This window comes from Lygodium microphyllum, chromosome 25 (genome assembly GCF_053477565.2).
Source record: "Lygodium microphyllum isolate KBCC chromosome 25, Lygodium_microphyllum_v1.1.10, whole genome shotgun sequence".
In the NCBI taxonomy this organism is placed as follows: Eukaryota; Viridiplantae; Streptophyta; class Polypodiopsida; order Schizaeales; family Lygodiaceae; genus Lygodium; species Lygodium microphyllum.
In genome coordinates this window covers 148329-173187 of record NC_141159.1, presented here as the reverse complement: position 1 = coordinate 173187, position 24859 = coordinate 148329, and the positions used below count along the sequence as shown (strand labels likewise).

General features: G+C 40.0%; 1 protein-coding gene across 1 annotated transcript in view; it reads right to left on the bottom strand.

Annotated features, from left to right (window-relative positions):
* Positions 1-11380: 11380 nt before the first annotated feature.
* The window catches only part of LOC148013822 (uncharacterized), a 42208-nt gene continuing 28729 nt past the window's right edge, over positions 11381-24859 (bottom strand). Inside the window, exons 2-4 of the mRNA XM_087667364.1 lie at positions 11781-12265; positions 11583-11684; positions 11381-11490 (exon numbers count right to left, since the gene is read on the bottom strand). Of these exons, the coding sequence (XP_087523490.1) occupies positions 11434-11490; positions 11583-11684; positions 11781-12245 (624 nt within the window). The 5' untranslated portion in view covers positions 12246-12265 and the 3' untranslated portion in view covers positions 11381-11433. The remainder of the gene's footprint in view (positions 11491-11582; positions 11685-11780; positions 12266-24859) is intronic.

Below are 24859 nucleotides of genomic sequence, written 5' to 3'. Positions count from 1 at the left end.
AAAAGGTGCAAATTGCAATGGTTCACATGTATAAAATCACAGTAGAAGAAAGTTATGGTGTTCTAAAGTTTGCCTTGAAGTTGGATGAAGCACAGATTCAAAAGGGACAAAAGATGGAAAGAATTAGCATTTGCCTCATGAACATGGCATTGGACCATGGCAATGGCGAGGGCAAAGCTCCATTGCATAAGATCCAATCCGAGATGGAGATTTGGTGGATTGGTGCAGCCCAGGTACCAATTGAAAATCATCAAACGTTGAAATGGTTGTTCAACCATACAGGTATTCCAAATATCATTAAGTCTCAAAGTGAAGGCGAAATGTTGGTAGTTGATGGGATTGGTAAATTTAATGTGGAATGGCATATGAGTGCTGATTTGAAAACTATCAAATGTATGCTTGGAATATGTAATGGTGCAAATGCAAAATATCCTTGCATTTATTGCATGGAAAGTGTTGGATCCAAAGATTGGAGTAGTTTGCGACCAGTAAGAAGAGCCCCAAATAGAGACTCTATAGATTTGAGTAAATTTAAAAACATAGAAGACATCTGGGATCCCATTCTTTCCATCTCTCTTAAGAATGTTCATATTTGTACTTTGCATGCAGAGATTAGAATAATCGATAAGCTTCTCAGGTTGCATCTTGACTATGCATATTCCATTAAGCCATTATCTTTATCAGATGAGTGTATTGATAAATGCGAGGCATTGCTATCGAAAATGGGATTTCATGGGGGCCAAGTTCGCTTGAGAAAGGATCCAATACTTTCAGGAAAAACAAGAGATATATTGGCCGATGTCTCTATGGGAGGCTCAAAAGCTAGACGATTCTTAGGAAACCATTGCTATCGAAAATGGGATTTCATGGGGGCCAAGTTCGCTTGAGAAAGGATCCAATACTTTCAGGAAAAACAAGAGATATATTGGCCGATGTCTCTATGGGAGGATCAAAAGCTAGACGATTCTTAGGAAACCATTCAGGAAAGCAGGTGAATGCGGCTTGGGAGTGTTGGAGAGAGCTATGTGACATCACAACAAATGTTGCAAGCATGCCGAGGCTTGCGTTTCTTAGAATGGAGGTCTGGATACACCTTGATGTTTTTCTGAAACTCCTCAGGCAACATAAGACAACATATACATATGCGGAAGAGTTCAAAAGATCAATCACAAAGCTTGTTCAAGCGATAAAAGAGGCATGGGGAGAAAAAGATATCACTTTTTATCTGGTAAAGTAATAATTATTTAATATCGGCTTATTTTGACAAGTTTTTCAATTGGTATAAAATTTGTGTTACTTTGTATTGCAGCATATTCTTCATATTCATGGACCTTTCTTTGTGGAGGAGCATGGCCCCTTAGCAACTTATAGCAACCAAGGCATGGAAAAATCCCACTATCAAGCACGCACAATGTATTTTCGAAGCACAAGGCATGGGGGAGGAGGTACAAAAAGCAATGCTTTGGAGGAGCTATTCAACTGGTTTTTTCGACGACAACTTCAAAGAATGCAAATAAAATACGGCAATGACACATGAGCAATCGCACTTTTATATATAAGAAAGAATATATACAAAGCTAGCTTTCCAAAACTCTAACATTCTCTTCCTCCTCGGGAATCTTTCCTCTATAACGTAGAAATTTTTTTCTCTTGTAGCCAGCTATAGATTTTACATCAGTTCTGTCTGCAGCTAAGGCGTAGGATGAAAACGCCAAAAAGTATCCTGCTCTAGAAGCAGAGTAACCTGGACCGTAGCCAAAAATCCTAATTGCTGCAGTCTTTTCCAAAAACATTATTTTGTGGGCATTATATTGTAATCCTGAGAAACCTAGAAGCCTTGTAAGAGCTTTAATACAAAGTATCGGCCATGCTGCGTCCTCTGAGAAACTACTATGAAGTACAAAAAAGGATTCAGGGTCAATCCTGGCCAAGTAGTGGCCGAGTGCAATGTCTTTGGTGGTGTTACTAGCAATTCTCGATCCTTTGGCATGCCCCAAGAAGTTATCTGTATCGGCAATCTCCAACTGCAAATAAAACCCATACTGAATGAGCATGAAATGTAAACCTACCAATGTGTAAAAGCAAATTCAAAATTATCTTACCACTTGATTTTCATCGTACTCCAATTTAAATGAATTCCATAAATTAATTAATGATGCTATCTCATTGGTGTTAGTCAATTCTTTAACATATTCAGACTCCTCTCTTCCAAAATTGGAAATGCCGAGCTCGCTTTGAATGCGATTGAAGTCCTCATCAGTAATACTCAACTCTTTTTCAGCTTCTTTGGCCTTTTCAAAACAAAGAGAGAATGCCTCACCAGCATCAATAAACTTATCATCTAGAGTTTCTTTATCAAGTTTCAGAATCTCTTCCTTTGATTCATTTTCTGTGTCAATTATCCCATTAGCAGCATCAAAAGCTTCTGCAATAATTGCAAGACAATAATCTTCCCTGAGTTTAAAAAGTTTTTGAATATCTGAGAGTAAAATGTACTCCTTGTCCTTGAAAGGTATACATGGCAGGGAAGGAACAATATGGTGAGAACTCTCATCAGGTTGAGGGTTTGTATCTCCTTGGCTCTCCTCAATGATAGTCTCAGCTTTGAAGTGAGCAACATCCAAATTCTCAGCAATGGAAGCCTCAAAATCTGTATCTACAACCTCCTCTGTTTCCCTTTCATCTGCCAGATCATCCAACATGCAAAAGCTGGCAGTCTTTGCTCCTTCCAACTGTTGCTCCTCAGCTTTCATAGGGTATTTGACAAGGATGAATACAATAAAAGCAGCAGATTTTCTCATCATCTTGCAGTTTCTGGAATGAGTGCAGCAAAATATGTGTGTTAATTGAAACCTCTCCAGAGAGTGAGCCCTGCACTTTCTAGTAAATACTTTCTTTTCATTTCCTGTTGACCCAATGGGAATATGGACATATTCAATTGTGCCAACTTCAACAGAAGGACCTGCAAGAGTTTCAAACTCCAAAAAGTCCTCCATAATAAAATTTTCACAAGATTTCAGAACTTTGTCAAGTTCCCAATCAGGATTAAAAATATTTTTCACAACTCCATAGAATGAGACATCCATTCCATTCTGAAGCATAAAATCAAGTAGCCTCTCTGATGGAGTGATATCAATGAGCTCTGATACTCCTTGACATCTCACTACTGGCGTTCGCTTCCCTGGAGATGTACTTGGCTTTCTCACACTGGTGGCAGAGGATGGAGAGGAAAAGGAATGCACAGGCTGATCAGCTGTTGATGAACTTGAGCCTTTTGAAAGCCTTCTTCTTTTACCAGTTCCTGAAAAAACCGTGGATTGTATGGGTTCAGACATGTTTCTAACTTCTCACGATACGGCGCGATAAGAGAGAAACAATTTAGACGGAAAGGCCCCCTCGCGCCGTATCGGCGATCCCAGTAAGAGGTGCTAGAGCCACAACAAAAGTGGTCACACGAGCCTCAGGAACGCTGAAAGAAGACTAGAGTATGGGTTCAGACATGTTCCTAACTTCTCACGATACGGCGCGATAAGAGAGAAACAATTCAGACGGAAAGGCCCCCTCGCGCCGTATCGGCGATCCCAGTAAAAAGTGCTAGAGCCACAACAAAAGTGGTCACACGAGCTTCAGGAACGCTGAAAGAAGACTAGATCTACAGAACCTCCAAAACGAAGCGAAGAGAGAAAAGCGAAGAAAGCCAACAGTCGCTCTCGCGCCGTATCAGCAAAACAAACAAAGGTCAAAAACCGAAAAAACCGTACAGATACGAAACACACCCTTATGTAGGCGCGGATTATGCCACCTGGCAGTATCCGTTGGGTAACACGTGGCCGAAAACCACGTGGCGAACAAGTGGACGCATAATTAGTTGACACGTAGCATACGGACCATTAATGCAGACACGTGGCACAATCAGTATCGGAAACGTGTCTGACACGTGTCATGATTTACCTGGGTATATAAGTGGTCATTTATCCGACGTGTACACTTTTTCGCAAGCAAAAAGAGGTGTGCCGATACGGAGCGAGGGCGTCCAAATGGCGTAGTCGCTTTCTCCTAATCGCACCGTATCGGTTTTTCATCTCTGATACGGAGCGAGGGCGTCCAAACGGCGTAGTCGCTTTCTCCTAATCGCACCGTATCGGCTTTTCATCTCTGATACGGAGTGAGGGCGTCCAAACGGCGTAGTCGCTTTCTCCTAATCGCGCCGTATCGGCTTCTGATCTCTGATACGGAGCGAGGGCGTCCAAACGGCGTAGTCGCTTTCTCCTAATCGCGCCGTATCGGCTTCTTATCTCTGATACGGAGCGAGGGCGCTGGAACGGTGTGGTCGCAATCTCCTTATCGCGCCGTATCATCTTCTCATCTCCGATACGGAGCGAGAGCGCTAAAGCAGTCTGTGGGTTCTCTTCTCATCGCGCCGTATCGTCTTGTCATCTCCGATACGGAGCGAGGGCGCTAAAGCGGTGTTGCCGTTCTCTGCTCATCGCGCCGTATCGTCTTGTCATCTCCGACTCCTATTCGCGCCGTATCATCTTCTCATCTTGTCCTTCTGGTTGTTATTTTTCATTTTCTGGATGGCAAGGACAAAGCAAACTGCAAGAAGAGTGTATTTAGATGGGAAGGACAGTGGGGGTAGAAGAAAGTTAAAATTTGATGAATCTAAGGGGGTAGAAGCTGGTCCATCACAGGCTCCAGAGCATTCAAGAACAGAAATCCCTCCTACACCAGGTGTTGTCCTTACATCTTCCATAAATGTTACTTTACCTGAAGTTGAGGAAGCAAAGGATGAGGCTAACCCTGTGAATGATTCATTCCCTTCAATGGTACCTGAGCCCACATCTGCTGAAGCCACTGAACACCCCAAGTCAGAAAAGAGAAAGAGGAAGTCCAGGTTCTTCTATATGCAAAGATGTTTCAGTGAAATTAGGAAAGCCCAAAGAGCTACCCAGCATGTCATTCCAAAAGCTGCTTTTATAAGGGTGGTTAAAGAGATCTCTGATAGATTGTCTCAAGTGGCAACTGTCTCTGGTCTAAATAAGAGGTGGCAACTCTCAGCCATTCTTGCCCTGCAAGAGGCTGCAGAAGATTTTGTTATTGATTTCATGAACGACGCTTACATTGCTGCCGCCCATGCTCATAGGATCACCCTTATGAATAAAGATTTCAGCATCATTAGCAGAGTGAGGTATAGGTTTGACAAAGTCCTGAGGCCCTTGCCTTCCAATGATCAAAAAGCCTTTGAAATCCTCAACATTCCCCCAAAATTGTCTAGGAAAGAGAAAAAGCTTAAAGTTGAAGATGTTAGTGACCTTTACCCTACAAGGGGTCCCACCCAACAGGAGGCTTTCTTGAGTGAAGAAAATCAAGAGATGTTTGAAACTGAAGACGATGTTTACAAGAGGAAAGCCGCATCACTTGCTCCCGTCAACAGCGAGAGGATGGGCAAAGTGTATGGGCAAATTCTTGTGAATGTTGCTGGGGAATCTGAGGAGGAATATCTTAGTATATCTCCCGAGGACAAGCCCATGTTGGAAAAAAGGGATGTCCAACTATCTGACTCCGTGGTATTTTGTTGCATAAGGTAAGGTTTTTTGTTGCATAAGTTAAGTCTTTTCAATTATATTTTGGATGAAATTGGTATTGAATAGCTTTTGCTATTATCTGCAGGGCATTGGTGTCCTCTCTCACTCTCGATATCCGAAGAACCATATACATTGTGAATCCACTTCTCTCTGTGGGACTTTTTGCAAAATCTGGTTCTAATATTTTACCATTTTTTCGTAGCTTCGATAGTGTGAGAAATTACCACATCTTTTTCCCTTATGTAGAAAGGTATTTTTCTTTTTCTGTAGAGGAGAATTTATGTTCATTTGCTTTCACCCTTCTACTCACCTCTTTTATGAATTTGCAGAGGGCATTGGAGTCTCATCTACATTAATTGTCTTTCAAGGGAAATTATCTTTATGAATTCTCTCAGCGGTGTTCACGGTCAAGCACGGATGTATGTTGGAAGAAAATTACTTTCTTTGATTTCTTTTATAAATAATATTTTGAACTTACAAAGCTTCCTTTTGCAGTGCTGGTAGACTCGTTTCTACCTTTTTGGATACAACATACGAGGATCTTGTTGATCCTCAAAGGCCGTATACTTTTCTTCTACAAGAAGTCCCATTGCAAAGCGATGCGCATTCTTGTGGATGGAGAGTTATCTCAAACATTTGCAGAACAGTGGATTCAAAGCTGTTACAAATAGAGGGAGTGAATGTAAGTTTATTTCATTTGATGTTTGTGTAACCCTTATCATGATGTCTTTTCACTAACTTATAACATTTATTCTTATAGTGTAGAGACTATCCTGAATCATATGTTTGGTGGATAAGGGAGAGATGCATCGAGCTGATTCTAGACAAAGCAATCACACCATATGATCCTGACTCCCCTCTTCCTCCCAATACATCAATGGCCAAGGGCACAAGTAAGGGAAAGGTCAAGGGAAAGGGTAAGGACAATGGCAATGGTAAAGACAAGGGCAAGGGAAAAGGCAGTGGGACCACTGCTGCAGAGTCTAAGAAAAAAGGAATGCCAGTGCTCTCTCCTCTTAAATTTGATCCATCCCCTCTTAAGCCCCAAGAAAGGAGACTACCTGTAAAGGTCAAATTTTTTCAACAATCAAAGAAAGGCCCCGTGAGAAAAAATATCTTTGAAGAAATCGATAAAGAATGAAAATAGCAAACATAAGCATACACGAGCCATTTTATTTTGGCTTTGTACATTTTTATGCAATTTTTGTATCTCATTGTGTAATGAAAATTTTCACTTGTAAATCGAATGCAATGTACATTTTATACACGAGCCTTATTATTTTGGCCTTGTACATTTTTATGCAATTTTTGTACCTCATTGTGCAATGAAAATTTTCACTTGTAAATCGGATGCAATGTACATTTTATTTATACACATTCGAAAGGCGACTTGCTTCACGATAGCTTATGAAGTTCCCATTTAAAAATATCTTAAGGACAGTCTATTGAGATAAATTCCTGCCAAGTTTTCATTCTTAAGGCCCCAAACTCACAATTGTGAGAGACAAACAACTCGTACAAAAGAAAGAGCGCTCGGCTCTTTTACCAATTGTTACACCATTCACTTTGAACTTGTATGTAGGGGATATATTGTCTAGCAATTCCAATGTATCCCTCACATCTTTTAGACTCCAATTGGAAGTAACACTCACCTTCTTTACTTCTTCATGCGGAAAAACGTGCACCACAAGTTCATATGGTGTGTTCTCTGTATCAGAATCCAAGGGAACCCAAACACCCAATCTTAGTTTGTATCGCCTGTACTCAAAGGCCAAAGCGAGATTTTGGCGAGGGATACTGTAAGCCAAAGCCAAGGATTGAGGGCATGCACTGCACCTCAAGATATCACCTTTATGATCGCACTCTCTAGATTTCCAATGCGTCCCTATAGTGTTGTCCAAATCCTCTTCCGAAAAGTTTCTACTTAACCAGGATACCTTCATTCTTTGTAAATTTGCTGTTTTGAAGCAAGCCACGAAGATATGGAGGGGTACAAACCATGATAAACGTATTCTTCTTGAGATCCTTCCAGCTGTCATGGACTTCTTAATATCCTGAGATATTTTGAATTTGAAACTTTGCACTGTTACCTTGTCAGGAATCTCCCAATTTAGAGATGAAAGACTTGGCAATGGCAAATCGTCGATATTCCCATACCTATCCGCTTTAGAGGGAACCACATACTGTGCATAATATATAAAAACCTTGGATTCACTATAAAAAGACACAGTTTGATTGGCATAAATAATGTCTGCCAATCCCTTATGAATGGCATGGAAAGTTCCACTTAGGCTTTCCACAGGTTGCCATTCAATACTTGTTGACGGAAAGATATCTACAATGACGAACCGTTTGTTAGAACTTGCATAAATGGAAAATAATTATATACGTTATTCAACTTATAACTTACAATGTGTTTGTTGGGAAACACGTTCGTTTGGAGGCAAGTGCATATCCTTGGCCATGTAAACATGTTGCACCTTGACAAACCAGCCTTCGGGCATAATTTTGAAGGCAATGATACGCCCCTTCCAGTGATGTTTTATATCTTCTCGTTTCCTTCTTTTCACCTTATGAGAGCCCTTGCAAGATGGCAGCATGGTAACCCAATCGTTTACAGCAAAGGTTTTGGGCTCAAAATTTCCATCTACTCCCTGGCTATAGACTGTGCAAGAGTGTATTAAACGAGAAGGGCACCTGGAGGAAGCCATGAAAAGAATGAAAGCGCAGAGAAAGAAGCTCAAAGAGGGGTGAATGAACTAAAAAGTAGCGCCAAGAACCCAAATGAGTATGTATTGGGCGCCAAAAACAATATTGAAAGATCTCCCGACTTTCAAAAAACTCATTATTAATTTCATCACATCTCTGTCATGTATTTTGTCAGATTTGTAAGTAAATAACGTCTTTGGGACTCCAAAACATGTCAGACTTTAGGGGTTTTGGCTAAAAAAGAAGAGAGAATCACGAAATGGACTCCACTATCTCTAAAAAAGAGGAGACAAGAATACCATATTCTTGCACACGTGGCGAACTCTCTTTGGCCCTTTCCTTAATCCCGTGATTAACAAAAGTGCATTTTTTGAAGCGTTTTTGGCCCTAATGCAAGACATTAGTAGTGGCTTGAAGCCTATGGATTCAAGTAGATTGGTGCTAGGCAGATTGTTAGAGACTTGGGATAGTATCCCTTGGGTGTTGGGGTTAGCCCCAAACAATAGTTTTATTGGTTCAAAGAGAAAGGGGAGGCTAAGGTGACCCAGTGGAGAGGAAACTAGCTAATTTTGGCAAGCAAGACTATGGTAACATGGGATAAAGAGTATCTGTCTTATGAGTTTAGTGACATCTTGAGGTCTCATGGGATAAAGAGATAACTTACTTGTAGGAATGCTCCATAGCTTAATAGGGTTGCAAAAAAGAAAATTAGGCATATATACAAAAGTTGCACGAACATTGATAGTTGAAAAAATATTGCATTTTTTTGTTTGAAGTTGTTTATACTATTGTATATATTATGAATAGAATTCCACAACTGCAGTTCATGGAATGATCCTTGAAGAATGCTTTATAGGCAAGAAGCTTGATGTGTCACACTTGAAAGTGTTTGATTGTTTTGCATAAAATATTTAGCTTAAAGTTTGGGTAATCAGTCCCGAGCTTATAGCAAAACTAGGGTTGCAATCTCCACATACCAATGTGTAGCTACAACTATTCCACAATGTGCATAGCCAATGACAAGATTATTGTTCCCACCTCCGTCTAAGATATTGCTTATGATTCTTTCAAAAGCATAGAATCTTGAGTAGCCGTTAACCTCCAAAAAAGTAGGAAACTGATTCTTGAAGTAAATGCATATTATCACTAAGTGTAATAGTTCTTTAAGCTACAAAAGCTCTTTTCACTTCTCAGTTTAGGGTTACCTTCAACTGCAAATATCTTTGATACCTAGAAGTGGTACTGATGCTTCATTAAGAAATTGATGCCAAATGTGAAATCTATAAGGGGCAATTTCCCAAATGTCTCTTATTGAAGATCCTTCAAGCTAGATTTGGACTACAACTAAGACAACCTGGCCTTCTCAACTAGATGTAGAAATAATTCTATAGATACATCATCTACTATTCTATCAATAGTACCAATGAGGAGAAGCACAAGAGGCTAGAATATCATCTTCACATACAGACTTGAGCTCATTTGAACCTGGGGGCGTGAACATGGTATCCTACAACATGGCAGTTGTCTGCTTTTCCTTCACAGAAAGTGGATAAGTTCCCTAAGATCCTCTATTTTCTTCAAGCCATCCCATAGGTTTCACAATATCTAGATCCTTAATATTCTTAAGAGCATACTCACCCCAACCATTAGATTTTGTGGCATCAAGATTGAAATTTTGGTTCTCTCATCCCAATCCTCAGGTTTTTCATTGCCAAGATCATTAGATTTGAACCAATTGATGAGCCCTTTGTAGATTCTTCTCATCTAGCTTGAATATATCACCTAAGCTATAGATCCTCTCCATAGATTTGTCATCCTCAAGCATGGCATACTATAAAAAGACCACTTGCAAGGATTAACTTGGATTTTTGCTTGTTTGAACCAGATTTTTGAGCTATGGCTATGTTCTTGGCATCATTTTCCTCATGAGTCGATACCCTTTCAAGGAGCAAAAGCAACAGTTGATGCATGAACTTGTTGAAATTATGGAAGAAAACAAGGGGTGAGGGACAACTAGGGGTTGGTTCCCAGAACTTGCCAAAGTCCCTCTTCCTATAGTCCTTGACATAATCAACTACTTGAGTTGTTCCATTCTACACTCTCTTAGCCCATACAATATGCTCAAAACTAGCACTATTATAGTACTGCCCTCTAGACACATATGATCTATTAGCAGGATGCTCAGACTTGGAAGCCATGAATATAGAAAATCTTGAAAACTTTTACATACTTGGCATAAGGATTTTCGATTCTCAAAACTCTTTTCCATTGCTTTTCACAAGAGTTTCATAGGTTGCAACACCATAGCAGTCTCCTTCAATCTAGCTCAATTGGATTGATTTTCAAGCTGCAATATCTCTAGTATACACCAAAGTCACTTCATCAAGATGAGCAAACATATCATAGTGATGTATATTCTCTTGGACAACAACATGCATATGATGTTCATGCTTACTCTCATGGAGAGCAACATGCATGTGATGATTATGAAAATTCTTATGGACATCAATATGTAAATGAAGATCATGCATATCATGGACAACATCATGAAAATAGACAGCATGTTGCTCATTATTCTTATGATGGTCAGCCATCCCATTATTAGTATTATGGTGGTCATTAACCATTTCATGGCACTACAAGATATAGACCTTATGCCGACGTTTAAAGCGACGAAAATACAAACAACAAAATTTTCCTCGTCGTCGCAAAAAGCGTCGTTATTAATGATGCCATAGAAGCATCACTATTGGCGTTGCTATCAGCGTCACACAAATGCGACGCTGATAGCGACGCCAATAGCGACGCAACTAGTAAATTTGCGACGCGCATAGCGACGGTAATTGCGATGCGAGCAGTAAATTTGCGATGCTAATAGCGACGGTAATAGGGATTAAAAAAAAATTGTGTGATGTATGAGAGCCATACAAAATAGTTTCTGCACTACTGTATACAAAGCACTTGCAAACAAAAAGAATGTATACTGAAATCATAAAACTGATACATGAAATAAATACATGATCGCATAAAAAGCGATTGGTACAATCATGACAGGATATCACTAATACATAGAAAATGTATGCATAGATCAGGCAACTAAAAACTAAAGGTGTGTGAGCTCCAAGGATCCAAGGGCGAGCTACAAATCCTCGTCCCCCGAAAGCTTGTCCCGTCGCAAAGGAGCATCGAACGGACTCTGCAGAAAAAGAAACAACACATCAATCCACCATACAATAATGCATTCAAATATCTCATGGTAACTACATACAAGAAAGATGAGTGACTTACAGGGCCGTCGCGTCTATACAATCGGTTGATCAATGCATTGAGACCGTGCCTCTCTGCATATCGAGTCTCAAGGCCTATCGGATCGCGATTTGTAATGGAGTGCTGTAAAGAAAACAAAATGCTAACTGTTAGAAATATCATTGTCAATACAAAGAATATTTCAAAAAAACAAACAAGCAAAACAAAAGGAAAACTTACAAAGTCCTTCAAATATATCCTATGGCCGCCACTCCCAAGATGATAGACACTCTGGCCTCGAGTCATGCCCTCGCCTCCTCGCGCTGCTGACTCCAACGTCTTGGAGAATCTGTAGCCTCCTCCCTCAGTCTGCTGACGACTGTGCAAAAGCCGGAGTAACTGGAGCAGACGTCCCCATAGGTGTGACAAATCCTGGAGGTGACGCAGCTCCAGCTGAACGATGAGACGGAGACACCATATCCGTGTCTCCACAGTAGCATCCCCTTGATCCCGATGTACTCCCTCCCTCTGGCCAAAGTCGTGAGCGTCGAGATCGTCTGCTCGAAGCCGAAGCATCCAATCGCGCTGAAGCAGATCTAGCAGAGTGCCCTGACGAAGAACGAGACAGCTCCTGGTCTGCCATCTCTCTGAATCTCGCGAGCTGGTCTGGAGACATGCGTACGAAGATGTCCTGCATCTCCTCATCGCTCATCCCTCGACTCATCCTGAAAATGTCACATACACAGATAAAAAATGGTGTTAGAATAATCAATTTAAATTATACAAAGCACAGTAATATAAATCATTTTTAAAAAATCTCTCTTAAAATGCATATCCTATATACCTTTATAAGAGATTGGTCAACAAATTGAGTAAGTGGATGCTCCAAGTATGAAGTATCCTATGGTCCTATGTTAATCTCCTTACACAACTCCGCATACACTAGAAGGTTGATAGACATGTCACCACAAAAGAATGAGTCCATCTCATTCTAAAAAAATGCTTGGACTCTTGTATTTCCATCATTGTTAGTCGATGCTGGCTCCAAGCTTTCGGCGGCCTCCACCCCTTGTAATATCGACCCCTCTATTTACATATTATCTTCATCTATGCTTGGAACATCGCTTTGATCATATACTCTCGCACTTCGGGGAGTTGAAGGTATAACATACCACCATTGAGGTTGTCGGGGGTTTGGATAGAAGATTACATGTTCACAAACATGTACAAAGTGAGTTCAAACCATTGCGACATAAACCATGTCGTAATACAATTAGCCTAGTAAATGACTCCATGCACCTGTTCACAATGGACCGGCAACACAAAGATGTCGTGTAAATCCGTCCATTTTTTTTTTAATTCTATTTCGAGAAATCTTGATGGACCTCGTCGAACTATTGCTCCAGCTCCTCCAAGTACCACTTTGAACCACTACACATCGAATAGTATCATGGAGAAGCTACGGTAATCCACTGTAATAATACTTTGTAAGTTCCCAAAATACTCCATCTCATCCACAACCGTGTTTGGATCTGTTACTCGTCGTCGACTCTCTTGCTCGAACCTTGCCATGACACCACAGTCCATTGTGGAGCGCATTTTGTCAATACGCTCCACACGAAAATGCCGTTCGCGCGACCACGCTGCACTATATATTTTGTATTGTACATTGAAACACTCAAATTAGATGTCGCATATAAAATTTAGATATGACAGATTCTAAACCCCTCATCACCTTTGGACTATATCCCCTCGAGAATTCTCACTCCTCCATTGAGATCTCTGTCCCTTCGCTGGATGCTGCGGTCAAGGCTCCATGCAACCATTGCGTTGACATAAACCGTGGCATCTCCTCCATGCCTTCGGGATATCGAATCGGTCGATGACGTGTACTAGTATAAGAAGAAGATCTTGCTTAGTGAGTTGTTCACAAGTACAACTAGTACACTCTCCCTCTATTGTGAGAGTGACGTTTAGGCAGTTTATATAGCCTCTAGAGAAGTTAGGGTTAGGGTTTTTCCCTGCTCCCCTATCCTCTAGCTCATTTACACCTAGCTATCCATATCCACCGTGGTATACATCGGGTTCACATACCTATCTTTCAACACCAAGCAGTGTAAGACCATAAATAAACAAGAGGTTAAAACCTAAATCTGGTGGTACATAGAGAACTTTGGCTAAAGAAGACTGTTATTTGGGAACAAAGAAATACCCCCTTCTATGAATTGGAACTGTAGAGTTGTCACCAATGGTGATTGTGCCCCCTCTGGTAGTTACATCCTCAAGCCAATCCTATTTGTAGATCATTGAAAAGAGGCCCCATTGTCAACAAGCCAAGGCTTCTCCTGAGCATGGAAGAAGCAAGAGTTGTATACTCCTCGACAAATACATGCACAAAGACAAACTCTGTCAGGCAGCCTTTGAATCCTTTGAATCCTTCTCCTTTGGCTTCAAATGGGGGTACTTTTGCCAATACTTCTCCTCGAGATGAGTGCCCTTCCCATATTGTGGGCACTTGGGCTTATTCTCCTTCTTCTCATCCTTCTTGTCCTCCTGCTTCTTGTCCTTGGATTGTGACTTCTTCCTCTTTACTCCACCTATAACTATAGTAAATGCCTTGATGGAGCTAGAACCATTGGCATGCACTAATGCCTCTGACACCAACCAACCTTCGGCCATACTATCTTCTGGCCGAGCTCGTTGTCGCACAAAGCCTTTCAGGGTTTTCATGAAGGGCTCCAGGAAGAACATCCATTGCGTATGGACAGGTCCAGCAATCTCCACTTCGTCCACAAGATGCACAAGAAGGTGGATTTGTATCGTGAGCATGCTAGTGGGTAGATATTTCTCAAAGAGACAGACCGTCTCCACTACTCCCCGCCTCACGGATTTAATAGAGGATGTCTTAATCTCTTTTTGTGAGATCCATTGCACCAAAGTCGACAACTTGTAAATGGCCCCGCGAATTTCTGGAGTAAGGCATCCTTCGATCGCGATCGATAGGACAAACTGCCACAAATGAGAAAGCATTATGAATAATGGCCACTTTCCAAATTGCAAAATGCCCACGCTAATTACAATCCATTCGTAGCACAAACCTGACATATCTTATGCCAATCATGGGATTTTAGCACTGACAATTGGTCGTCTTTAGAAAATGCGGACATGAGAGAACGCATCATACCCGTCGGAGTGCGGATAGACTTGATTACTTGCTTCACAATGCACTCTTCTTTAGTGGACAAAACCCAAGGAGCGTGAGGAAGCTGCATGTTACCATTAGCACTCGACTGCGGCCAAAGTGCCTCCATCTTACCTACCTCCTTCAAATCCATTCGTGCCCCTATAGTGTCTCTCTTTCCTGTGATGTGGTCCCATAGCAAGCTGCCCACATTCTTGAAAATATACATGGGATCCAACAAGTGGTTGACCTGTAAGTGGGTCCAATATGGCAACTCGTAGAAAACTGAGAACCATCACATTTCATTTGGATGTGATTCCGCGTGGACCATTTTCAGCTCATACCAGCTTGCGGCATTCATACGTGTTGGAGGTCGTCCAAGGAAACCTTCCCTGAGTTCATGATCCTCTGGCAAGAAAGCGGCGTGTCCTTGATATACCATCTTCTTCATGGTTCGTGACCTTCGAGAGTCTAATTGTGGCCCACACAATGGACATGCATGATAATCTGAGGTAACCAGACATGTTCCAACACCACGACCTAATGAATACTTGATTGAATGAGATAAATATAGATATTACCAGCCAGAATGGAGGTCTGCTCACCTGAGCACTCTCCCAATCCCGGAAAGTCATGCATCGTCCATATGAGAATGGCTCGAATATTGGCTGACCGCTGACCATTGCACCTGCTCATATCTTGCACAGTGACCCCCTCCTCCCACAAAATCTTAAGCTCATCGACTAATGGATGAAGATACACGTCCATATTTTTTACTTTGTAGCGGCTTGGGACGAGCAAGCTAAGGATGAGATGTCCTTTCTTCGTAGAAAGCCATGGAGGGATGTTGTAGTTGACAAGGACTATAGGCCACACACTGTAAGAAGTTGAGCACAGACCAAATAGGTTCACGCCATCCATTGCAAGACCGAGCCAAAGATTCCTTGGCTCTCGCGCAAAGCCTGGGAAGGTAGAGTCAATGTGGCTCCATGCGCGCGAATCCGCTGATATTCGTTGAACTCCATCCGTGGACCTATTCTGCACATGCCACATTGTCAAGCTCGCCATGCCGGACATACGAAACATGTGGTTTATACAGGGGATGAGCGGAAAGTATCTGAGAACTTTTTGAGGGATGGTTTACCCTTGCAAGTCCTGTCGATACCTGTGAGCACCACACATTGAACATGTATCCATAGTCTCGTATTCTTCTCGAAACAGTATGCAATCGTTGATACATGCATGGATATTATTGTAGTCCATGCCAAGCTTCCGTAAAACATGTCGTGTATCATTACGAGACTCAGGCATGGTATTTGCAGATGGTAATATATGATATTTCAATAACCTGTAAAAAATCATAAAACACCTTGAAAAAGCACAAATGTTTGTAATAATAGTGCCAAAAAAAAAATCAATGAAGCCTATGTGCAAGGTACCTGAATAACTCAGTCACACTCGTATCGCTCCACCCATATTTTGCTTGCACACTTAAGAGTGCAAGCAGTGTCTTCAATCGAGATACTCAGCACCCATCATATAATGGTATGGATGCTTTCTCTCTAAGTGGATCAGATGTCTCGACATCCATGGGAATCAATGCATCGATCATTGCCTCCATCTCAGGCTCCAAGATTGTAGGTAGGTCTAGAAGGTTGTCTGTCTCCTCTGGCATTGACGGTATAGATTGGCCTTGCGAGTGGTGGATTGGCTCCTGCACTCCATCCATCGCACGCCCACGAACTCTTCTAATTGGCTGCAAAGGGTGCACTCCCCCTTGGGACGAGACATCACCTCCCTAGATAGAAAATTTGCCAACAAGACACAATCTTTTTGTGTATGGTTTTCAATTAGCTTGCGAGTACAATGCATGATTGATATTAACTTCAAATTACCGTTTGCTAAAAATCCACAATCGCTTGATCAATGATCTCAGATTGAAACTCGCCAAATTTTCGTACGTGTTCTATAGACAATCAGCGTTTTCGTCTAATTGCCAACTTACATTGAGAGCAAGGACATGGGACACACTGATTAAGATATGCCTCGTGATCTTGAACAATAAGACCTTCTTCGTTTTCCATCTTATCTACATTACAACAAACGAGGCTCAAATGGATAGCTTTATGGAGATGTATATCAAGTTGCAAGTTGACCATAAGCTCTTGCTTGAGAGGTTTTAGCCTCTGCAAGAGATTGAGAAGCAAATTTTGTAAAACATTGAGGTTGATATCGATGCATCCATGGTGTTGAAATCTAAACTTCAAGATATAAGAAATGCTTTACTAATTGATGTAAAGAATGCATTAGACATACTAGTTGAGAGATTTATCGATGTTATATCTCGGCCATATACCATGCTCAAGGATCTGTTTGTCCCGGTAGATAATTATTCATTATTGTTAAAAAAAAAGCATTGGTTCATAAGGTTCATGAGTCGAAGACTAAATGTTTGGACTTGACTAAAAGATTGGATAATGCCTTAGATGCTAAAAGGAAAAGTGATGAATATGTTACTTCATCATTGTAACAAAAAGATTGGTAACAAGGATGCTATGATTAATGAAGTTCTTCACGAGGTGAATATAGAGTAAAAGGGGATGGAACACGATTCTTCTTTGGGATTTAGTGGTGATCAGTCAATTATTGAGGTGTCTTCTTGTGCAACCATTATACCTTATATACCTAGCTACGGTCTCTAGGTTATGTACTTTGAGTATCTTAGAGGGGCTCTACTAGGATTACTTATACAACTACACTAGAGGGCTTTGAGTATAAGTAATCCATTTATGAGCATCATTGAGGATCTCTTAGTCTAATAATAAATCAGTCTCAATAAAAAGCATCTTAGTAATGTGGTTTTTTTGTCCTAGGTCCATATATAAAAATTAATGCCATCTATAAAATTTATCAACTATAGTAATAAAATTTGTTTCAATCAATTCTACTCATAGTCATAACATTTGAAGAAAATATCCTATGCTCAATTTAAGGGATTCTTCTTCTATAGCAATACTTTTGGGTTCATTTTGATGAAGTACCATAATGACCATTAGCTAGGGTATCATTTTCTTTTAGTCCTTCCGTTGACTAGTTGGCATGATTACTAATTTGTTATGCCTATAAAGTTAATACAAAAACAATGAATTATGCATATCACAATTAGATCCTCTACTTGGACATTATGAAGGATATGACCAATTTTAAGCCATCTTAAAGAGTCACCAATGTACGTGGCCCATGGCAAAGCACATTGCATACCATTATCGATAAGTCTATTATTGTGCATCTTAAATCTCCTAATTAGACTTTATAAAGTGTATGACTAATTTTTAGCCCTCTTAAGGAGTAGATGTAATGGTACCCATAAAAAAACAAAGTGCATACCATTACCATAATCATGGATATGTTATCATTCCAATATATACACACACAGGTGGACTACATCTTGAGTAGACAAAAGCTATCCATTTGAGTAGACATACATCTCCATAAAGCTATCCATTTGAGTATACATCTCTTTCTCTTTCTCTCCCTCTCTCTCCCTCTCCCTCTCTTTCTCTCTCATTTCCTCTCCCTCTCACAATATATCCTAACACTCTCCAAAAGCAAAAGGGAGAGGGAGAGAGAAAATGCACTCTCCCTTCCTCTCCCTCTCCCCCTCTTTCTCTTTCTCTCCCTCTCTCATTTCCTCCCCCTCCCTCTCCCTCTCCCTCTCTTTCTCTTTCTCTTTCTCCCTCTCTCTCTCTCTCTTTCTCTCCCTCCCTCTCCCTTTCCCTCTCTTTCTCTCGCATTTCCTCTCCCTCTCACAATATATCCTAACACTCTCCAAAAGCAAAAGGGAGAGGGAGAGAGAGAATGCACTCTCCCTCCCTCTTCCTCTCCCTCTCCCTCTCCCTCTCCCTCTCCCTCTCCCTCTCTTTCTCTTTCTCTTTCTCTCCCTCTCTCATTTCCTCCCCCTCCCTCTCCCTCTCCCTCTCTTTCTCTTTCTCTCCCTCTCTCTCCCTCTCCCTCTCCCTCTCTTTCTCTCTTTCTCTCTTTCTCTCTCATTTCCTCTCCTAAATAAGCAAAAGAGAAAGTGATTTAAACCTTAAACAAGCAAAAGGGAGAGGGAGAGAGAGAATGCACTCTCCCTCCCTCTCCCTCTCCCTCTCTTTCTCTCTTATTTCCTCTCCTAAACAAGCAAAAGAGAAAGTGATTTAAACCTTAAACAAGCAAAAGGGAGAGGGAGAGAGAGAATGCACTCTCCCTCCCTCTCCCTCTCCCTCTCCCTCTCTTTCTCTTTCTCTCCCTCTCTCATTTCCTCCCCCTTCCTCTCCCTCTCCCTCTTCCTCTCCCTCTCTTTCTCTTTCTCTCCCTCTCTCATTTCCTCCCCCTTCCTCTCCCTCTCCCTCTTTCTCTTTCTCTCCCTCTCTCTACCTTTTCCTTTCTTTCTCTCTCATTTCCTCTCCTAAACAAACAAAAGAGAAAGTGATTTAAACCTTAAACAAGCAAAAGAAGGAGAGAGAGAGACTCACCGATGAGATATGGCGAGTATGGGGTGGCTCCTCTTTACGATGAAGGCACCTCCTCTCCTTCGCGAACAATGGCGGCGGCGGCAGCAGCGGCGGCAAGTCTTCTTCCTCTCCTCTCACGACGGCCACTCTCTCCCTCGCTCTCGCTCTCAAAACACAAAACGCGAAAACGTGAAATAAAGCCGCACTCGGTTTAGGCCCGTTTTTTTTTTCCTATGGACCGTCGCTATTTGCGTCGGTATTTGCATACTGACGCAAATAGCGATGCCGCTACCCGCCATCGCTACCAACTCAAATCCTTGTAGTGTGGGCAATAGCAATCACATTATGGTCATCAACTCCCTAAACAATTTTCTTTTGGATGTACATATGACCATAACTCTTTGGGGCAACATGATGCATATGTTCATGATGTATATGATGTAGATGGGAAGCCTTATTATTTTGGTCCACATTTGAATGATAGACAACATCCACATGCATTTTAGGTAGCATTATTATGAGAGGTCATATCCAACAAGTTATCTACTTCCTATGAAAGTAGCAGGTCTATTGCTAAAACAAACAACGACAGCAAGTTGAGTGACTATAAGGCCGAATCTTTAGCCAAGAGTACTCAAAGTAGATACCTAACCAATGACAAGATAAGAGAATCGCATGCTCAAGATTTATGCTACAAATGTGCTAAAAAAATATCTTCCAATCATAAAGGCAAATGCATGGCTAAGAATGCAAGAATAACTTGGTGGGTAATTGAAAAGGTGGTGGATGAGTATGATGAATGACAAACCACTTAAAGCCACCTCAACCAATGGAGTTGATATACATTAGCCTATGAAAGAGGATTATGAAGGTAAAGAGCATCATGAAGAAAACAAGGTTAACCATCTTGATATTATGAGGTTAATCATTTGGGCCTCTTTCTTTGATAAGAGAAATTTACATGAACTTATGTCCTCTAAACAAAAAATGTTTCTAAGAGTTCAGTAAGTCAAGACTAAGCACTAAAATTATATTAAAAAATGGGCAATAAGTATGAGGAATTGCTTAGGATCAAACATGAATGCAAAATCATATTTGAACATTTTTTATGTATCAACAATGTACTATGTGTTGATTTCTAAAGAGGTTGCATTCCTTGGGAGAGAATGTTGTGAATTATATTTTTCCTTGTGGAGTACTCAAAGGAACTACTTTGATTACATAAACATTTTGAATTATATTATGCTTGTCATGGAAAAAAGATCATTCCATAGTAACAAGATAGGTTGTTTGCATTGCTTTTGATTGAAATTGGAGAGCTCTCTATGGAATAGTGGTGCACTTGTTTTGAGGATTTGTTGAAGGAGGGTTTGATGGATAGGTGGACCACCTCCATGGTCATAACATGAGAAAATATACCAATAAAGGCAAGAGAACTAAATGGGCATTTCTTGATACACTAGCCAAAGAGCAAGTGGTGTGAAGGCTACCATGGAAGGCAAAGTTCGCTCTTACGATAGCATGTAGGTTAGGGAGATATTTGACACCTTAGGATGGGCTTAGATGGAGATGGAAAACCTCTGTGACCTAATATCTACAGACATTGGAGGACCCTATTCTAGTGAAAGGGTGGATTATGGATTGTGTCTATAGGACTTCGATACAAGTATCCAAGTGCTTTGGATATAGGTTGTGATATAAGCAAGGGAATGCTACATTAGCATTGCACCTAAAAGAAGGTGCAGATGAATATATTTTTGCTATGTTTATTTGATCTTGTCTTTGTATTTGTGCCTATATTGTGTAAACAAACCTTGTATTATCATGTTAATTAAAAAAGTTTTTTTTTAATTTATCAAATTGAATGTGGTAGATAATTAAAAATTTAAGTAATTTCATCATTAATCCATCTTATGGAAGGGTAGTCTTGATGAGACAAGAAATGTCTTCCTTCAAAAGTGTTAAACTTATGAAGTTTTAGAAAAGAGCTAAACGTTGACTGTCTTAGAAAATATTATAGAGCCCAATCTCATGGCATTTTCAGGAGCTGAGTTGAGATTTTGTCTCATAGGTAGAGGAGTTGACGTATCAACTCCCCTCATTTCTCACCCTCTTTAAACCACATGTGACATAGGTTCGCTTTGGTTTGTATTGATTAAGAAGCACTTGCATGTCATGTGACTGATTCTAAATTGTTTAGTGACCATAATATTTATTAGAAACCTTATTTTTAGGTTGATCCTTGTGGAAATGAAGCAAAGATTCTCCTACGAGGTAGACTTAAGAAATCATAAGTACAAAGTCTATTGTATTTCAAGGGAGTTCTAGATAGTGTTACTTAGATCTATCTCTTGATAGGCTACTAAATCATGCCCTCAAGGATTTGATAGGCAAATTTCACATGATATCACGAAGAAGTATTATGAATAAGTTAGCAATATTTATACGTGTGCTTACTTAATTTTTTGACCCATAAACTCAAGAGCGACAAAGTTAAAAATGCCCTAAAGAAACACTCTAAATGATATGATATTGGATTACCATGGACCTTCTTCAACCATAAATACTCAGCTCCAAGGAAAAAAAAACTATTGAAGCGGATCAAGTCGCTTGAATAATTCACAAGGAAATGATCCAATGTCGAGACTGATGCTGAAGTTTGGACATGGACTCTTGAAGATTATTTTGATACCACATGGGTAATTGCAGTTAGGCAATGTATACTTGTGATGGAAGCAATGGTGTGGGGACAATGCTACCACAGAAACCCTTGTAATGTGGGAAGATATTAAGAAGGCCATAAGAAAGAGATTCTTATCACCTTCTTGTTGCTCTATCAAGATGAACAAGTTATTTATCTTTGCCAGCTAGGATTAAGCCTAGGAACTTATTACTCATAGTTTATAACACTTCAAAAATATGCATCACCTATGGATACTACCCAGCAAGTGGAATCTTTGAAAAAATCATACCTTGGATAATCATCTAGAGTCCCTAAGTCTAACTAGCTTGCAAGATGCTCTCATACAAGCCAAAGCCAAAATGGAGATCAGCTTCTTGAAGACAACTACTTATAACTACTTCACAATGGACACCAAAGAAGATTATGGTGACTCAAAGGACCAAGGAAAGAGGTGCCACAAATGCAATGAGATAGGGAACATCTGAAGGATATACCTCATTCATTAATATTACAATGAGCTAGGGATATCCATGCAATTCATCCTAAATTAGATTAAGAAGAGAAGGAACTAGCAAAGAATTGAAGCTGCAAAAGTTCAACATTCGGTTTACTACAAGATCTCGACAATGATTCAGGCCTATAGTCCATTATAATCTTTGAAGATGATCAAGAAATCCTAAAAAGATCCTCTCATGAGACCTAATAAGCTTTATAATAAACATTACTTTGCAATAGCCATTCTACCACAAAATATTGCAATAAAACTATATTTGAAATCATTATATTGCTTTGAAGTCTTGAGTACTTAAATATTATGTTGAGCCAAGGATGGAGATAAACAACCTAGGTGACTTACTATCTACAGACATTGTAAGACCCTATTCTAGATAAAGGGTAGATTATGGATTATGTCCATGAACATTGGATATTGGAAGGGATGGAACATAGATATTCATAATAAAAATTCGTAGTATTAATATATTCATATCTTTTTATAAAATGATTTTCTTCCTTTTTAAAAATAAAAATTTCATTGAAGGCTTTACTCCCATTAATCTCTCTCTCTCTCTCTCTCTCTCTCTCTCTCCTAAAAGGTATTTTTGAGATCTCAAAACTTCCCTAATGCACGGGAGTGCAGTGGAGCTTCCCTTTCAAGGTAGATTCAAGTAATCCTAGGTAGCAAAGTTCAAACTATTCCAAGGGATCATCAAATGGCATTACTTAGGTCTATCTCTTGATAGGCTACCAACTCGTGCCCTCAAGGGAGCATTTGACAGGAAAATTACGTGTGACATCAAAGTAAAGCAATATAAATAAGCTAGCAATACTTCATATATGTGTTAACATTTTGACTTGTAAACTCAAGAATGAAAGAGTTTAAGATGTCCTAAAGAAATGACCTAAATTATATGATCTTGGATTGCCATACATATTTTTGCAACCATTAATGTTAAGGTCTAAGAAAATAAATTAATGTTATCAAATCAAGCCACTTGAGATCCCCATGGAAAGGATCCAATGTCAAGACTAATGCTGCAGTTCTAGGCAATTGAAGATTCTTTTGATGTAGCACGGACAAGCACAACTATCAAGGCCACGATTGCAAAGCTATGATTAGTAAGTGAGACACACTTGTGGTGGAAGCAATGATGTTGTGGCAATACTACAACCTACCACTAAAACCCTTGTAAGTTGGGAAGATATTAAGAGTGCCATTTGATAGAGATACTTATTACCTTCCTATCATTCTATCAAGTTGAATGAGTTATTTACCTCGTGCTAGCTAGGATTAAGTTTGAAGGCCTATTACTTGTAGTTTGTAACATTTCAAAAATATGCACCACCTATGGATACTACTCAACAAGTAGCAAAATTCTTCAATGGAGGATTGAATTAAACCTTGGATTCTCATCTAGAGTCATTAAGGTCAACTGACTTGCAAGATGCTCTCATACGAGCCAAAGCATTTATCAAGCCAAATGGAGACCAACTTCTTGAATATAACTACCTCATAGTGGACATTGAAGGAGATTATGGTGACTCAAAGGGCCAAGGAAAGAGGTGCCACAAGTGCAATAAGGCACATCCATAGAGCATAACCCACTCGCCAATGCTTTCATTGCAATGAGCTAGGGTATACCTATGCAAATTGCCCCTAAATTGGATGAAGAAGAGGAGAAGCCAGCAAAGAAGCAAAGTTGACAAGTTCAACATTCAGTTTACTCTAAGAGCCAAAAAGTGATGAAGGCTTAGAGCCCATTGTAACCATTAAAAATAATTAAGAAACCCTAGAAAGATCTTTACGAGATGTAATAAGCCTTATACTTGTAATAAGCATTATTTTGTAATGGCCACTGTACCACAAAATATTGCAATGAAACTATCTTTGAAATCATTGTATTGCTTTGAAGTTTGAGTGCTTGTATATAATCAGAGTAGCCCAACGAAAGTGAAGTGGATCCTAACTCATGTCCATGGAATCTGTCCATGTGTGATAGTGAATCTTATAGTCCAATATTAGCACTATTGGGGATAAATTGATGACATAAGAAATAACTACTATTAGAGATTAATTGATCATGTTGTAAAGGATGCAAGAATCCATTGCTAGATTATCTTGAATGGTTATAATCGACTTGCATGGTACTAAGTGTGTTTATAAGTTGTAGTAAACTTATTCTCTTAAAATGAAATTATGAGATTAACCATCTTGATATTATGAGGTTAATCATATTGGCCTCTTTCTTTGATAAGAGAACTTTATATGAACTTATGCACTATAAACAAAAGGATGGTTCCAAGAGTTGAGTAGGTCATAAACTAAGCCCTAGGATTATCTTCAAATGTGAAACAAGTATAAGGAATTGCTCAAGATCAAACATGAATATGAACTTGCATTTGAAGAACCTTTATGTATCAACAATGCATAATGTGTTTATTTCTAAGGAGGTTATACGCC